We start from the raw sequence: 17,257 nt of genomic DNA on the forward strand, positions 1-17,257 counted from the left end.
GCTGCTGGTGCAATTTTTATTCTTCCTCCTCCCCCCGCACGCTCGCTTTGCCCTCCTCCTCCTCCTCCTCCTCCTCCTCCTCCTCCTCCTCCTCCTCCTCCTCCTCCTCCTCCTCCTCCCCCCGTCCCCTCCCCTCCCCGCCCCGCGGTATTTTCTCGCTTCTGGTTTATTTTTCCAACCCCCTCCGTGTGGCTCGCCGCTCGTTTTTTTTTTTTTTTTGGTGCGGGGGGGGGACCTTTTTTTTTTTTTTTTAATTTTTATTTTTTTTTTCTCCTCCTCCTCGCCTCCCGACGCGCCCTCTTCGCCTCGGCTCGGCTGCTTTTTTTTTGTTATTGTGTTTTTTCCGCCTTCCTATTTATTTTTTCACACCCCCCCCCGCCTCCTTCCACCCCCCCCCCCCCGCCGGCCGCAATGGAACTGTAGCGTTAAATCATGTTCGGCTTGAAACCCCCCCTCTATTACTTACCAGGTAAGCCCACGCGCGATGCTGCCCCCCCCCCGGGGGGGGGGTCTCCGTGGGGTGTCCCCCCCCGCACCCCCGGCTCGGGGCCACCTTTGTCCTCGTGATGGGGGGGGGCAACTTTCTCCGGCAGCGTTTTGGGGTCCGGCCGGCTGTAGTAGGGCAGCCCCGGGAGGGGTTTTTTTTTGGGGGGGGGGGGCTTTTCTTCCTCCCTTCTCCTCTTCCTCGGGGAGCCCCCAGGGTGTCACGGTGTGCGTACCCCCCCCCCCATGGAAAAAGGGGGTTCGCTGCGTTTGGGGGTTCGGGGGTGGGGGGCATCGGGTGCTGCCCCCCCCCCCCCATTGCCACCCGTGCGCAGGGGACCGGGGGCACCAAACTTTGCTTTTTCGCCCCAGCCGGGAAAAAACGGCCCCTGCGCCCCCCCCCCCCCGGTGTTTTTTGGGGGGGGGGGTGCTGGGGGTGCATGCCTCAGGGGCACGCTCGGGATGGAGAGTCGGGGGGGGCTCCATGGGGGTGCCCCTCGGTGCAGCCCGGTGGTGGATAAGGGGGGGGGGGGGTCCGCCGGGACCCCGTCTCCCTTGGGGGGGGCCGTGCCCTGCTCGGCGGTTTCCCCGGCGGTGTGGTTTTGGGGGGGGGGGGCCCGGGGGTGGGGGGGGGGGTGCTGTTTGTTTCAGGAAATGGCTTTTGCATGTGGCGGTTCGGAGAGGAGACAAGCCGCTGCCGAGCGCGCCTGCGCCTCCGTGCACCGGGGGGGGGGTCACAAGGTGGGGGGGGTCACAAGGGGGGGGCACCGGGTGGCACCGCCAGGGAGAACGGGGAGCCTCGGGGCATCCCCCCCCCCCCCCCCCCAGAGCTTTGGGGATGCTCGCTGGCTGCTGGCACCGAGCAGCGATGTGGCCCCCCCACCTTGCTGGGGGGGGGTCCCGCACCCTAGGTGTCCCCCCCCCAGCTCCAGCCCCGTCCCCGCTCCTCGCCCTGGCTTTTCGCTGCCGGGGAGGGCAGCGGGCGATGCCGAGCACCCGGGGCTCGCTCGGGTGCTGCCACCCCCAGGGGTGCGCCCGGGAGGCGGGGGGGGGACACGACTTCTTGGGGGGGGGGCACAGGCGTCGGAGAGGGGCCGGGATTTTTGGAGAACTCCGTCCTGCCCGCGCCGAGCTGCGTTTACCGGTGGCGGCGGCTCCTGTTGCGTGAAACTTCTCGCTTTCCCTGTAATTGCTCAGGCGCCGATTCCTGCCCCTCGGAAAACCGGGCAGCCTTCGTGCCTCTCCCTCCGTGCCGGGAAAAGGGGGGGGGGGCAAGCTGGGAAAAGGGGGGGGGGCAGAAGCAGCCCCCAGCCCCGCAGCCCCTGGCTCAGCTCCGTCCCCCCCCCGGCTCCGGCTCGCTCGCGGCATCCATCAGGTGGTCGATTTGCTTCCCAGGCAGCTCGGGGAAGGGGGGGGGGAAAAAAAAAAAGGAGAAAAGCAAAAAAGAGACGGAGAGAGAGAGAGGAGCGCTGAAGTGCCAGCCTGGTGAGATTTAAAGCAATTAAGGAAAATGATGTTGGAGGGGCTGTCAAAGCCAGCGGGCGCCGCGCAGCGCCCCGGGGGCGCCGGGGGATGCTCCTGGCACAGGTGGGGGCAAAGAGGGTGGAAATTTCATCCTCCCCCCCCCAGTCCCCCGGCTCGCGGGGGCTCCGCCGAGCGGTTTGCTGGTGGCGGTGACTCAGCGGCAGAAGCCCCGCTGGGGACGGCCACCTCCCTGGGCTCTGCCCGGCCGCGTCCCCGTGTCCCACGCTGCGCCTCGGCGGTTTTGGGGCCGGGACGGGCGATGCCGGGGCGGCTTTCCTTGGGGCGATGCTCGGGTGGCTGCCCTGGGGACGCGAGGGTGCAGCCGACGGCTGGGGACAGGGAGCGTCCTTTGGGGACAGGGAGCGTCCCTCGGGGACAGCAGCATCCCCCCGGGGGCCTGGTTGTCCGCACCCCTCCAGAAGGCAGAAGGGAGCCGCTTATTGACGCGGCGCCCCGACGCGTGCGGCCCTTTGGGGGCTCCCCGGCCCTTTGGGACCCTCCCCGGGCACCCACTCGGCCTTAATAAAGGGAACTCGCCGTCAGCTCTGCCACGGGGCCAGGCTGGTCCCGCAGCTCCAGCGGCACCGAAAGAAACCAGCAGAGGGGAAAAAAAGAAAAAGAAAAAAAAAAAAACAGGAAAAAAAAAAAAACCCTAAAAGCCTCCTCCGCGTCTCATGGCAGCAGCCGTCGGCGAGGTTTTCCCCCGGCGGAGCAGGACGGGGCCCTCGGTGCCTCCTCGTCCCCGGCGGGTGCCGGCGCGCAGCGGAGGATGCTGCTGACTCAGGGCCTTCCTAAATGGTTCCTATTTTTACGCCGGGGCCGGCAATATTTAGCCCGTGGATCAAAGCAGATGGAGGTATCTGGGTGATGCCGCGTAAACACCCGCTCGGCGTGAGTCACCGCGCCGGCCCGGCTGCTTTCGGGTGGAGACGGCCGCCCCCGGCTGCTTTTGGGGTGCTCGGGGAGGGCCCCCCCCACCCCCCCCCGGCGAGGGCAGCGCGTCAGCCCCGCCAGGAGCCGGGCTCTTCCTCGCCCTTCCTCTTCCTCGCCGGGTGTGGGAGCGGGGCCGCGTTATGGGGTGATGCTCTTGGGGTGCCGGGTGGCGCCGCGGGGCGCAGCGTGCCGGGGAGCCCTCCTGCCTTCCTCCCTCGCCCATCCCGCCGTCCTCCTCCTCCTCCTCCTCCTCCTCCTCCTCCTCTCCTCGCCAGTCCTAAATTCGGTCGCCATGGCAACCATGTCAACCACTTTCCAGCTTCCCCGTGATGATTTGACAAGGGGAGGGCGGGGAGGAGGGGGCGAGGGGAAGGGGGACGGGCGAGCGCGGCGGGAGGGCGAGGGCTGCGCGCCGGGTGGGGACTGGGGACAGCGCCCCGGGGACGGGGGGGGCTGGGGGGGGTGACGCTTCCCGAGGGCTTTTTCCCTGCCGAGCGGGCTGGCGCCAGCTCCGACGCGTGCCCAGGGGCCAGCTCTGTGGCTCCTGTCTGGGTTTGGGGTTCGTTTGGTGCCCCCCCAGCTCCACGCGGGCACGCAGCCGGCACCGGGGGCTGCCCTCCCCAAATTCAGGGCCACCCTCTGCTGTGCCCGCTCGTGCCAGGGCAGCGCTGGCACCTGGCACACCCGCAGCTCGGAGGAGGGCGCGGAGGTGAATTATTCCCATTCACCCCCTTTTCCTCCCTCTTTTCTTCCCCCCCCGCTCCCCCCCACCTTCTCCGTAATCCCTTTATTCCTGGGTTAAGCCTGGTTCCCGGTGGTTTTAAGGGCAGATTTGCCCGCGGCTATATAGGACAGGGTGCAACGAGGGGCTGCTGCGCGGGTGGGCGCGCGACATCACCCCGACATCGCCCCGGCGGGGGTCCGGCCACCCCAAAAAAAAACCAGCTGGAGGCGGCGAGCTTTCGGGGCCGTCCCCCGCGTCCCCACCCAGCTGCGTGTCCCCGCGCCCGTGTGCCGCTCACCTTCCCACCCGCAGCGGGTTTCGGGGCAGCAGGTGCTTCCTTTCTTCGCCGTGCCCCCCCCCCGCCTGTGCCGCCCGCTGCTTTGGCACCGGCTGGCGGCACCTGCCGGGGACGGGACGCTCCTTGGCACGGCGCGGCGGCACGTGCGCGGCACTGCCGGCGGCACCGGCGCTCGAGGCTCAAAGCGGGGCCACCCACCCCCCCCCCCCGCCTCCATCCCGGCATCCGTGCTCACCCCCCACACCTCTATTTTTATACATTTTTTCTATTTTTTTCATGATGATCCTTATTTTATCTTTTCCTCCTGCCGCACGGAATTAAGCGCCGCTGCCCGGTGTCACCAGCCCACGCTGGGCATTTCTGACACCTCCACGCTGCCAGGTGTCAAAGGCCGGCGTGCTTCAAAGAGCCACCGGCCGGGAATAAAAACCCCAAAGCACGTCTGCAATGTGTGTGGGGGGGAAACACTGGGGCCCCCACAGCCGGAGACGTGTCACCCGTGGCAATATCCCCGCCAGGAATTATTTAAGCGGCACCCACCTTGGGGTGCAGCCCGGCCCCGCTGCGAGCGCTCGCGCAAGGCGGAGGGGGGAAGGAGGAGGGCTGCGTTTCTGTAGGGTTTTCTCCTTTTCCCCCCTTCTTTTAATAATAATGCTTTAAAGATGTTTGACATCTGTAACAAACAGCTGGCATCCTGTTATGGAAGAATGTCCTTTTATTTCCGAGCAGGTTGAACTGTCATTAATAGTATAATTAGGTGATTATCGGCGTACAGCAGAAAACTGCTTAATTGCACGGAGAGCTTCGTGAGGATCCCCGGCTCCTTTTATTGCCGTATTTGTTTTAGCCGCCTGAAATTTTTCGCGCTGCGTTGTTGTTTTTCCACATTTGATTATTATTTTTTAATGCGTGTGACAGCTGTAGGAGCGTGGCAGGCAGCACCGGCGCTGAGCGCGCCGGCGGCGAGAGGGGCGCGAGGAGGGGGGGGGGGACACCCCGCGCTGGCACCCGTCCCTGTTTCCACCCCCCCCCAAAGGGTTTTATTTTTTAACCCCGTGCGTGCCAGGCTGGGGAGATGATGGGGATGGTGTTGAGGTGGGGAGGGGGGCACCAGCTCGCCCCGCGCGGGGTGCAGCACCCTTGGGCGGCAGCGAGGTGCAGATTTGGGGGTGCGGGGAGGCGGCGCCGGAGCCCGCTGCTGCTTCTCCCCCCCCCTTGGTGAGCCCGGAGCATGGAGGGGAGATGCTGAACACCAGCTTTGCCGCGCCGTGGTGCTTCCCCTTGGATGCGGATGAAAGCCCGGGATGAAAAGGCGGCCCATCGCGTCCCCTTGGCGAGTGGCAAGCGCTGCGCTCCCCCGACCCAGCCGTGGCAGGATGAAAGCGGTGGGAGCGAACGTGCCTGTCTCGCCCGTAGCGGGAATAAAGGAGGCACCCTGCCACCTCGGAGCCTTTGTTAGCGGCGCCGTGCCTTCGGCTGCCGTCAAAGAGCGAGCGAGGAGCAAAACCAGAGGAGCCGTGGAGCTGGGGCACCGCTCGGCGCGGGTCGTCCCCTCGTGCCGTGCCCCCCGGGGTGGCTCTGCTGCCCCCCGGCCCCTCTCCGTGCCCCCACGCGGGGCAAGCGCCCCCGGGTGAGCCGCACGTGGCCGTCCCCTTCGCTCCATGCCGTGTGACGGAGACGGCCTGTCCCTGTGTCCCCGTGTCCCCGTCCCCGTGTCCCCGTCCCCGGGCCGTGGCGTTGTGGCCGAGCAGATTTTCTGTGCCCGCCAGACAATGGCGCTTTGTATCTCCCCCCAGTGCTGCGAAACACACTTGTTAGCGCCGCATCTTTGTGCTGTAAATTTCCATGGAGTAATTACGGCTTAATTTATGATAATCCCGGGCGGGCAGGGGGAGGGGGGCGAGCGCCACTCCACTTGGGAAGTTGCCGGCCCTGGCCCTGGGGTCCCCGCGTGGCCGGGGCAGCGCGGGCGCATCCTGTCCGCCAAACTTCCCCCGCCACCACCCCACAAACCCAGGGCCTGAGCGTCCCCAGCCCCGGCGCTGAGCGGGGACAGGGGCTGGGTGACACGGCCCGGGTGCCGTCCCAAAGGGACAGGGGAACGGGGCCAAGCAGGGGTGGGTTTTTGCACAGCCACGGCTGCAGGGGTGTCCCCAGCGTGGCACGTGGGGACGCTGCCCGCGCCACCGTGGCGAGAAGCTTGGGAAGCCGGGGGCGCGTGGGTTTGGGGTGTCCTGGGGTGCTGTGCCATGTTATGCCGTGCCATCCCACCCAGCACCCCGAGCAGGATGAACCCCCCCCTGCCCCTTGCCGCGAGCCCTCTCGGGGTGGCGGTGGCACCGCGCCGGGCAGGGGGCCGTACCCTTCCCCCTGCGCCTCCTCGGCTCAGCACCACTGACTGGCTCATCCTGCCTTTGTCTGCGGGGCTCATTACCCAGCCAAAGAGAGGCTCTTTTCCCTCGTCCTTCCAGGCAGGCAAATTAGACGCTTTGGCAATTTTCAAGAAGTATGGAGGGAAGGAGGGGAGGGAGGCGAAGGAGGGGAGGAAAGTCTTTTATCTCCCAGCCGGCAGCCAGCAGGTTGCATGCGCCGTGCTTCGGCGTGCTGAGTAAACGGCCTGTCCCAGCCCGGGGCAGCTCTGCTGGTGCCCGGCGAGGGGGCAGAAGGCAGAACTGGTGCCCCGTGGGTGGCGGGGGGACACCGGGGGCTGGTGGAGGGCGTTTGTGGGGTGTTTGTCCCCCTTCCTGTCCTCCCTATGAAGCAGGGTTGGAAACGAGGTGCTCCTCAGTCCCCACGTTCTCCTGAAAGCCATAAGGGCACCGCGCGGAGTTACGGGGCCGGCTGTGCCACAAGTCCCGCAGGGCGAAGCGAAGCGATTTGGGGACCGTTTAATGCCCCGTGCGCAGCGGAAAGGTCTGGTGGCACCTCAGGGGCCCCAGCAGGGACGCCCAAGAGCCTGGTGCCCGTGCACCTCGCCACCCATCACCAAAGGAGGCTCTCGTGGGAGCCCGTCCCCTGCCTGCCGCCTCCTGCCAGCGTCCCTGGGGCTGGGGGTGTCCCCGGGGGGGGGTGGATAAAACCTCGGGGCTGCGCCCGCCGCACCTGCAGCCCGGCCGCCGTTCGGAGGCAGAGCGCACCGAGTGACATTTGCCAAGCGTAAAAATTCAATTAATTCCAGCAGGCAGATTAAATATAAGTGAATTTTAATAATTTGCTCTAAAGGCTGAGGATTACTGTAGGCAAAAAAAAAAAACCAGAGGGAAGGAACTGCACGCGCGGGGGCACCGGCTAGCCTGCCTGGCACCGGCACGTGGGCTCGCCGACGCTAATCGCGCTAATTCCTGGCGCGGGGGAGGCAGGGGAGGGGGCGCCGGGCTCCCAGCCCGCGGGGGGGGGCTCTGCGGGAGCCCCTTCCCTGCTCTCTTCCCAGCCTCTTCGTGCCGAGGTGGGCACGGGCTGGGAGGTGGGGATGCGCCATACGCTCCGTCGCCCCCCCAGCACGTCCTCCCCCGCTGCTCCGTGCCCCCAAACATGTGCTTTTTTTTTCCTGTTTTTCTCTTTTTTTTCTGTTTTTCTCTTTTTTTTCTGTTTTTCTCTTTTTTTTCTTTTTTTCCTTTTTTTCTGTTTTTTTTCTTTTTTCTTTTTTTTTTTTTTCTTTTTTCTCTTTTTTTTTTTTTTTTCGTTTTTCCCCTGGGTTTCAAAAGCTTTGCAGGGTGCGGGCGCACAGCTGAGCGCAACGCAAAGCTCCGCTCCTCCGTCCAACCCTCCTTTGGAGGCGCCGAGGCGGAGGGCGAGACCCTTTGGGGACCCCCGCCGGGCATCGCTGGGGGATTTTGGGGGCGCACGGGGGGGGGCTCCGGGGCGCAGGGTGTTGCCCAGCCTCGGCGCTGACGTGGGGCACCGCGTGCTGGCAGATGGCGCCGGTATTAGGGGAACGAAAACGTGCGCCGTAAATTTGCCGTTTGCCGGTGTTCATTTCTTATCCCAAGGTAAAACCTGCCCCCCCCCCCGGCCCCGTGCCGTGCCAGCTGCGTCTTCATAAAACCGGCGGCAGCGATGGAGGGGCGGCGTGGGCACGGGACCCTCCACGAGCACGGGGTCCATCCGTCTGTCTGTCCGTCCGTCCGTCCCGCCGGGTGCACCCTCCCCGTCTCGCCCCCTCCCCGGCCCTCCCGGCGGCGCGGCGCGGCCGGGATTGATGGAGATTGCCCGCGACCTTTGCTAGGACAAGAGGCATTACCATTAATACTTCTGTATTTCCTGGGTTCGCGCGGCGCATAAATCTCCTATCAAGTCAGGCGGGCCGGGTAATCTGCCAGGCTGCATTATTCATACACGCCGCCTCCAACCCCCCCCCCCCCCCGGCGCATAAGCTCTTTGTTGCGCACCCGTCGGGGGTGCTGAGCCTTTTTGGGGTGGGCTCTGATGGGGTGCGGTGGGGACCGGGGAGTCCCCGGCGCTGGCCGAGTCACCGGCTGCTTTCTGCTGGGGTCTGGAAGCAGTGGGGTGGCCCCGAAGGGCTGGGGACATGTCCTGGGGCTGGTGGTGGTGGTTTGGGGCCAGGGCATTGCTGTTTGCCCCGTGCTGCGGCTCCGAGCGTCCCTGGCACCGGTGGGCAGCACTGTCCTGGACCCCCCCGGCCTCCGACCACGGGGAATGCTCTTATTAACCTTAAGCATTAAAGGGTGAGGGTCACCAAGCTGTTGGATCCAGCCCTGCTCACCTCCTGGCTGCTCCGAGGTGGCTGGGTTTTGGCTACGGCCCCTCTTGGCCCTGCTGGAGGGGGCCGAAATGCCCTAAAAGCGACGGGGCGGGGGGAGCCAGCCCCTCGCCTCGCCTCCCTGCCTCCCAACTCTGCCCCAGAGCCCCCGGCTCTGCCCCTGCCCCGTTCGCCCTTCGCCTCCCTCCTGCCCCGTGCAAGACCCAGCCTGCGCGAGAGCCTAATCTCCAATTTTATTCGCTCGGCTCCAGCCGATTTGCATAATCCACATAATCACCCCGGTTTTAATTGCCCGCAACTCTGCAGAAAGATCATGTGGTTAAGTGGTAAATCATAATTAGATAAATAATTGGCTTGGCCACAGCAAGCTGCTTTGTTATACCTGCCATCTGCTGGGCAAGGGCTTCTCGCGCCGAGAACAATGCGCCGCTGACGGCAAAGCGTGCGCGGCCCGCGGCGGGGCCGGGCTGGGGGCACGGGGCTGGGGCCGGGACGTGGTTGGGGTGTGCGGGGTCATGCCCCCCCCCCCGGCTCGTGTGATGCCCAGCGGCACCGTGAGATGCCCAGCAGCACCGTGCGATGCTCAGCTTGCCCCCCCCCCGTGATGCCCAGGAGCCCCAGGCGGTGCCCGGCGGCACCGCGCGATGCCCGGCTCCCCGGCGTAGGCTCCGTGTGCCCCCCTTTTCCCGAAAGCAGGGGGCTGGCTGCTCCTCCCCGCTGCTGGCTGTGGTTTGCTGGCCGCGGATGTTGGCACACGTGCCCCCTCCCCAGGTTTTAAAAGTCCCCGTGCTCCCACCGGGCTGGTGCCGAGGCGAGGCCGGCGGTGCGCCCCCACAACCCGGCACCGTGCCGAGGTGCACGGGGCGAGGGGAGGCTCGGAGGCCGGCAGCATCCTTTGGACACGTGTGCTTCTGAAGCCCCCAGCTGGCGCGGGACGTGGAGAGGCGGAGGCTGTGCCTCGGGCGCGCTCAGCTCGCTGCGGAAAGTTGCCGTGAGGTGAACCACGGGGCTGGGGACAGCTTGCAGGGGGCGCACCCAGGGCTGCCCAGGTCTCCAGCTCTCCAGGAGGCCGTTCCCGTGAAAACCCAGCTGTGGCTTTTCGGGAGCCACCGGTGTGATTTCTGAGGGGCCTAAAAAAGCTGCCCCGGCTCGTTCGGTGCCCTTCATCACCTCAGTGAGGGAGGGCGAGACAGGGAACGAAACCACGGGAGCCCATGTGATGGTGGCCGTGCCACGCCACCCGTCCCTCCCCGGCTCTGCTCCCTGCTCAGGAGCCTTTATTACTTTGCTCGCTGCCGTTTGCCAGATCAATGAGCCAGAGAGGAGAGATCGATGGAAGCCAGCGGGCTAATGGCACCGCGCCTGGGGGGCTCGCTGCTCCCTGGGGAGCCCCGGCTCCTGTCCCCAGCCATCGGGGTGTGCTCCTGGCCCCGGGGGAGCCATCCGGACCCCTCTGTGGGTGCTGGGAAGAGACCTCCTCGTCCTTTCTGCTCCGGGATGGGGCCGTGAAGGGTGGCCGGACACGCCTGGGGACACTTGGGGACACCTGGGGACACGGAGCACGGCTGTGGGGACAGGCGCCTTCGTTTCGGCTCGTTAGGAAGCGGTGCCAGGTGGCCGTGCCACGGGGAGGGGTGGGGGGGGGTGAGGGGAGGGAGGGCAGGAGCTGGGGCTCCGATCAATCAATTAATTAATTAATGGAGCGTGTTGTAGGTGCGGCGGCAGAGCTGTTTTAATGAGGGATGATGGAAAATGTGCAGCGGCGCAGCGGGGAGCTGGCTGAAACGTGGCCGGGGAGGGGGGGGGGGGGGGGGAGAGGCGGTCCTGCTGCCTGTCCCCTGCCTGTCCCCTGCTGGTGGAGGGGCCAAATCCTTCTCGGGTGCTGAATTCGGGAAACTGTACTTACCCGTGGCCAAGGAGGCCACTCCAGCCCGTCCAGCATCCCGCGTGGCCCCCGGTGAGCTCAGCATCACGCCTCCATCACCCCTTGGTGCTTGTGCCCCCAGGACCGTCCCCATGGGAGCCCGGGGCTTGGCACGTCCCGTCCCCCCCCGGTGTCCCCCAGCACCCATCCCGCTGTGCGCCCCCCCCCCGGAGGGGCACGTGGAGGGGCCGGGTGCTCGCGCTGCTCGCCCAGGCTCTCGCCCGGGCTCTTGGCTGCTGCATTCAGCCGGGGCTTCACAAAGCGAGGCAATTAGCATGGAAAATGTATGCAAAGCAGCTGTTCCCCGGGCGAGGGGCGTGCAGCTGGATGCCGGGCTCCAGATTGGGAGCAGAGGCGGTGAAAGGAGAGGAAGTATCGCTGCAGCCCGGGGTTAAGAGGCAGAGCAGGAGAACAAAAGCCAAAGCGGGCGCCGAGGGCCTTAACCCCTTCGCTGGCCGACCCCCGGGCTCCCCGTGGGGCAGCCCCGTCTCTGCCACCCCCTCCGTACGGGGCTGTGGCTGCAGCCGGCACCCAGAGGGACCCCGTTGTGGCACCTTCTGGCCATGGGGACCTCCTGGGGTGGCCCTGGGGACCTTCGGTGGTGGCCCTGGGGACTTTCGGTGATGGCTCAGGGGACCTTTGGTGGTGGCATTGCCCACCCTGCCCCACCGAGGTCCCTGCCCAGCCTGGGGGGGGGCTCAGCGAAGGGCAGCGGGGTGCCCGCAGGAGGGTGCCGGGTGGCTCTGGGTGCGGGTCCGACCCCGGGGGGGGGACACGCGCTCCTCGCTCGCTCAGCCTCCCGCCGCGCTGTGGGTTTTTTTTTTTATTATTATTATTATTTTATTTTTTTTTTCCGCTCCATTTGCCAGGGGGCTGGAGATGCTGCCTGATCGTATTTGGTAATAAATTATTAGTTCCAGCGCTTGTGCGCCCAGGAGCTCGAAATAGCTGCTTTTAAGCAGGCGGCTGGTGCAGGTTGAGTTCAATGGCAATCTGCTCTGAAGGGCACTTCGCGCTCATTAGGGGCCTTTCAAGGTGCCTCCGCGGTGCTGGCGGAGGGGGGGCTTCAGCAAGGTGCTAAACCCGCCAGTGCCACGGTTCCCGGCAGCCACCTCTGTGGAGGGGGGGGACAGGGAAGCAGGGGACAGCAGCTGGGAGCTGGCAGTGGCACCTGGGTACCCCAGGATTGTCCCTGCAGCGTCCCTCCCGTGCGCCTCACCGGCACCCCAAAATATCCAGGGTGCTCCCCATCCCCCTGCGGCCGCCCGCGATCCACCTGTCCTTGGTGTCACCGCTCCTGCCCCTCTCTTGGTGGCAGCGAGGTGGCTGGGGGGGGCTTTTGTAGCGCCGGGACCCTCGTGCGCCCGTCGGGGCGAGGTGGCACGGGGGACACAGGGGCGAGCTGGCAGCAGGGTGGGGAAACCGCTGGCAAGAGGCGAAGGTGCAGGAGGGGGCGCGCACCGCCGTGCGCCCCGTGGGGCCGTGATCCCTGTGGTGGCACCGGTGGCACCGGTGTCCCTGCTCCGGCAGCTGCAGCCTGCTGCCTGCCTAGTGCCTTCTAGTGCCACCCTGCCCACGCGTGTCCCCTCTGCCCACGCGTGTCCCCTCTGCCCACGCGTGCCACCCCTACCCACGCGTGCCACCCCTGCCAGTGTGCCCTCAGCCTCGCAGGTGACACCGGTGACCGTCCCCACATTCTGTCAGTGGCACGAGCGAGCATCCCGTGTCCCCGGGGAAGGCTCCGGGTTTCAGGGTGCGGGATGGCCGGGGGGGCTTCCCGGCCACCTCCCTGCCCCTCCGCCGCCGGCGCCGAGCACCCGCGCGCCCCGTCCCCGCCGCTCCCGCTGCCCGCGGCTGCTGCCACCGCCGTGTTTATTTGTCTCCGGCCCCAGCAGGCAGCCAGACTGGTTCTGCTCCCGCTGCTGGAGGAGCGCCCGGTGCCAAAAAACCCGCCAGCGTCATCGGGAGCAGATGGAGGGAAGATGGCACGCTCCCAGCGCGGCAACGCGCGAGCGCCGCGGGAAAGGGGTGCCGGGTCGCGGGGTGCCACCGTGTCCTGGCACGGGGGACAGCGATGGCCTCGGCCGTCCCCTGCCCCGTGTCCCCACGGTCCCCGTGTCCCCTTATGTCCTCGGGTCGTGGCAGGGAGCCGTGCGAAGGCAGCGAGCGTGCCTGGGGGCTGGCGCCTCTTCGTGCGCCCCTAAAGGGCTGGGGGCAGCGTTGGGGCGCCCTGCCCCGTTTTGGGGTTCGGCCCCCGCCCCGGTGATGCGGCTGGCGCCGGTGACGTGCCCCCGGGTCTGGGACCAGTTTTTCAGCACGGGTTTGCCTGCCGGGAAGAGCAGCTGGAGGCAGGGGAGGGGAGGGAGGACCGGGAGAGCTGGGGCGCGCCGCAGCGCCGGGGGCCCCGGGAAGGGCCCCACCTCGGCGTGGGGTGGGGATAGGGACAGGGACGGGGACAGGGACAGCTTGGCGGCACCCAGAGTCCCAAATCCCTGTGCCCGGCCGTCTCCCTGCCACGCCGTGCCTCAGTTTCCCCATGCAGGGCGGCTCTCCCAGGGGACAGCCTGGGGATGGGGACACCCGGACAGACGGACGCCACCTCTACCGGGGGTGGGGGGGGGCAGGCTGAGCGGCGGCACTGCTTGGCCCCAGCCTGGGCGAAAAGGGATTTTGGCACCAGCAGAGCAGGTTTGGAGCCCGGCCGTGGGGCGGGGATGCAGAAACAGCCGGGAAAAAGGCTGGCGAGGTCCCCGAGCGCATCCTGGGGTGCCGGGGGGGGTCCCCACGGAGCTGTGGCTGGCGGCTCCCTCCCTGTGCGACCAACCCATCCCGGTGACCCCTGGTGCTCCGGGGACGTCCCCGCTTCACGGGCGAGCGCCGAGCGTGCCGAATTTGGGAGGAGGTGGCCGGGGCCACGGCCATCAGCTGAGCATCACATGCCGGCGCGGGGCGCTTGTGGTCCCTTGGGTGGGGGGGTGCCACGGGTGGGTGGACGGAGCTTGGCACCGGGGCATGTGGGGGGGGGGCTGGGGGGGTGGCCAAAATTTCCCCCGCGCCGTGGGGCTGTGATTAGAGGGAGCGTGGAGGTGGCAGGGCCGGGTCTGGCGGCCGCGAGGAGCCGGGGGATGAAAGGGAGGAGTAATTGCGGAGCCCGCAGGGAGGCAGGCGAGGCGCTGAGCAGCAAAGCATCTCCAGCCTTTATCGGGGCCGCGGGGGGGGGGTCAGGGGGGTCGGTTAATAGATGGCGAGGAGCCCCACGGGCAGCTCGGGGGCTGCATCCCCCCCGGGGATGATGCTGGGCAGTGCACCCAGCACCCCGCGCTCCAAGGGTGGGCACCCAAGCTCGACGGAGAGGTGTGTGTGTGTGGGGGGGTCCTGGTTGGGTGGGGGGCTGCTGCGAAGCCCAGGGGTTTGCTTCCCAGCTGTTGGCGTAATGAATTTACATGAGGCCGTCCGTGTCGACAAGGCTGCAGTCAATGGCTGAGAGCCCCGGAGTTAATAAATGCCGGGATAATGAGGGCAGAGGGGAGCGCGCGCCGCCGCGCCGGCCGCCTCTCCTGGGGCCTTGGGAGCAGGGCGGGGGGGCAAAGATTAATCAACGCCGAGTGGCGCTCGGTGCCCCCCCCGGCCCTGGCCCCGTGGCCTCGGCTGGCACAGGGGACGTTTTGGTGGCCCTCGTGGCTGGGGTGGCCGCGTCGGCGCTGCGCTGAGCCCCCGGGGGGGCTCACGGGGTCCTTCGGGAGCCCCCCCCTACAGCGGGCACGACCCCTCGCTGCCCCCCACCCCCCCACCCAGCCTCCCGCTTGCCCACCCGGGAGCGGGGCTAATTTTAGGCCGGCGTTAATGAAGCTGCTCATTTGGAAGTCTATTTTAAGGGCCCTGACATCAGCAGTTGCTGTTTTCGGAGGTGGAGAGCCCTGGAGCACGTGGCTGGGACAGGCACGGCGGGGGGGTGGTGGTGGTGGTGGGGGGCACGGGCACCCCAGTGGGGTGTGGGGTGCGCTGAGCCCTGCAGGGACTGGAACCAGCCCCCCCCAGCCCTATAGAGCCGCCGTGCTGTGGGGTGCAGCCACAGGGACCTGGGGGGGTGCGATGGTGAGGATTTGGGGTTGCGCTGGGGGGGGGTCAGGGGTCCAGCGGGGGGGGGGGGTTGGTGTGCTCTGGGGGCACGGTGGTAAAGGCGCAATGGAGGGGGTTTGGGTACGGAGTGGTGCGGATGGGGGCAACGGTGGGGATTTGGGGGTAACGGTGGGGATTTGGGGGGGGGGAGCGGTGGGGATTTATGGGGTGCGGTGGTTGGATTTGGGGGTGCGGCGGTCGGATTCGGGGGTGCAACAGTGACGGTTTGAAGGTGCCCTGGTGGTGACGGGGGGGGCACGACGCTGGCACCCTGGGGGGCGCGCAACCGGCGGCCTGATGGCGCGGCAGCGGGTTTTTGGGTACGCTTGCGACGGGGTCCAGCAGCATCGCCTCGGGTTTCGGCGGCACCACGCCAGCCGGGGGGGCTGCCTCCCTCCCCAGCAGGGCGCTTACATCCCCGAACCCCCACCCGGGGGCACCCCCTCGCTCCCCGGCGAGGCCCCCCCCCCCCCCGTGCCGTTATCCGCGCGCGGGCAGGGGCTGGCGGATCAGCGGGGCCATGTGATGCTGGCGGCAGCTGGTGGCCCCGTGTCAGCTTGTTTGCTGCAGGCGAGCAGCCCGGGTGCTTTGTTAGATAAGCTGCCGGCCCCGTAAGCACGCGGGGAGCTCAACGGGGGGGGACACGGGGGGGGACACGGGCTCGCACCCACCCCCCCATGGGCTTCATCCTATCGCATGAGCTTGGAGGTGCTTTTTTGGGGGTGGGGGAGGCGAACGGGGTGCTTGGGGATTTATTGCTTTTCCTGCTTTGGGGTGGGTTTGTGGGGGGGGTTGCTTTTGCTTTGGTGCCGGGGGGGAGGTGGCGTGGGGGGGGTCCTGGTGCTGTCCCCATCCCGTCCCCGTTGTCGCGCTCGGCGGCGCTGACCCCCGCGCGTTCTCTCTTGTTCGCAGGCATGAGCCATGAGTCGAAGTCGCCTTCCCTAGGAATGCTGTCCACCGCCACCCGCACCACCGCCACCGTCAGCCCCCTCACCCCCTCGCCTCTCAACGGCTCCCTGGTCCCCAATGGCAGCCCGGCAGCCAGCAGCACTTTGTCCGTCCAGGCAGCACCTTCCTCCAGCTTCGCCGCCGCCCTCCGCAAGCTCGCCAAGCAAGCCGAGGAGCCCAGAGGTACGGATGGGATCTGTAGGTGGGGGGGGGGGGGACTGGCGCATCCCATAAACCTCCTCCAGAGCCTTCCTCTGCACGGGAACAAAATTCGGGCCACCCCGGGGTGCAGCAGAGCCGCCGCTTCGCCCCAGTCCTCGTGCGCCACCGCCGTGCCCCCCATCAGCACCCCGTGCCGCCGGCCGCCCCGAGCTCCCCTTCCCTCCGGCGCTCTCCCCGCCATTTCCCGGCCTAACGGCTTCTCCTCGGCGCCGTGTCTCGAGGGGGGGCAGCTTAGAAATTCAATTCGGCTGGCGTGATCCGAGTGCCGTATCATCCCCTACCCCGGGAGGACGGCTGGCGAGCGTGCGGGGCGGAGGAGCGTGTCCTCGCCGCCTCCTCCCCTGCTCCCTCCCCGCCGTGCTCCTCTGCGCTGGCCTTTTCCCTGAGGCTCCTCTGATGCGTTCCTTCACCGGCCTGACTTCCCTGCTAAATAACAACCCCGGGCACCGGCACGGAGAGGCACGTGTGGAAATGGAGATGCCCGGTGCCGCCTCCGCTCCCCCGTGCCTTAACGGGGCGCTTAACGGGAGCCCCGAGGCAGGGGACGGAGCAGGGGGACGGAGCACGGGGCGAGGATGTCCCCGTCCCGTGTCACCCCGCGGCACCCCTAGGGCTCAGCCTCTGTCCCCCTCTGCAGGGCTGCAGCTCTCAAGGGGGACACGAGGCGGGTTTTGGAGGTGCCGGGGTACACGGTGTTTCTCCCCACTGTTGCCCCCGGTGGGTCGTTACCCGGCCCCTCGGGAGGACCCCCGACCCTTTGCCAGGGCCTTTTTTGCCAACACCCGTGGTTTTTGCCATATGGTTTGCCATAACCCGAAGCCTCGGGCACCGAACGGTCCCAGGAAGCACATGGGGGCATGTTTGCGTCTGGCTCCCCCTGAAAAATGCTCCCGGTCCCATTAATCCCAGGGTGCCAGGTCGCAGGGGGGCTCAGCTCCCCATCTGCGTCCCTCGGGGCGGTTGCATGGCTTCGGTAATTTTTTAATTTTTGGTTATTTGGTGATTTCACCTTTTCCTCTCGGCCCCTGGTGGCGCATCCCACACGAGGCAATGTCTGTGAGCTTTGACGTGGATTTCCCGGAGTTTTCCTCGCCTGCTCCCTCTCTCCTCGCACCCGCGGTCGCTTTCCCTTTGCATCCTTACCCAAAACCCTGCCCCAAAGCCGGCTCGAGGCGAGCAGCCGCGCGCTCCCGTCGGATTTCCCCTTCCTCCCTCGCCACCTGGGTGCCCAAATCGGCTCACCCTGGGGCTTTCCGTGCGCGTGGGCTGCCGTGTGCGTGTTTGGGGAGCCGTTTCTCTCCGAGCCGTGGATGTTTCCCCCCCCACGGGAAGCTGCTCCTCATCCCGTTTCCACCCCGTGGG

The 17,257-nt window shown here is 67.0% G+C and overlaps 1 protein-coding gene across 8 annotated transcripts in view; it reads left to right on the top strand.

The window, feature by feature from the left end:
- GSE1 (Gse1 coiled-coil protein) overlaps nt 1–17,257 on the top strand; it is a 103,026-nt gene that overhangs the window by 72,419 nt on the left and 13,350 nt on the right. For 5 of the 8 annotated variants that reach the window (XM_080552186.1, XM_080552185.1, XM_080552187.1 and 2 more), the window contains one exon: nt 15,638–15,856. In XM_080552186.1, the coding sequence (XP_080408312.1) occupies nt 15,638–15,856 (219 nt within the window). Of the gene's footprint in view, nt 1–208; nt 470–14,520; nt 14,702–15,637; nt 15,857–17,257 lie in introns of those variants that run through there. The other 3 variants (XM_080552191.1, XM_080552192.1, XM_080552189.1) reach the window with 2 other exon arrangements.

Source organism: Anser brachyrhynchus (genome assembly GCF_964034855.1).
Source record: "Anser brachyrhynchus genome assembly, chromosome: 12".
NCBI lineage: Eukaryota > Metazoa > Chordata > Aves > Anseriformes > Anatidae > Anser > Anser brachyrhynchus.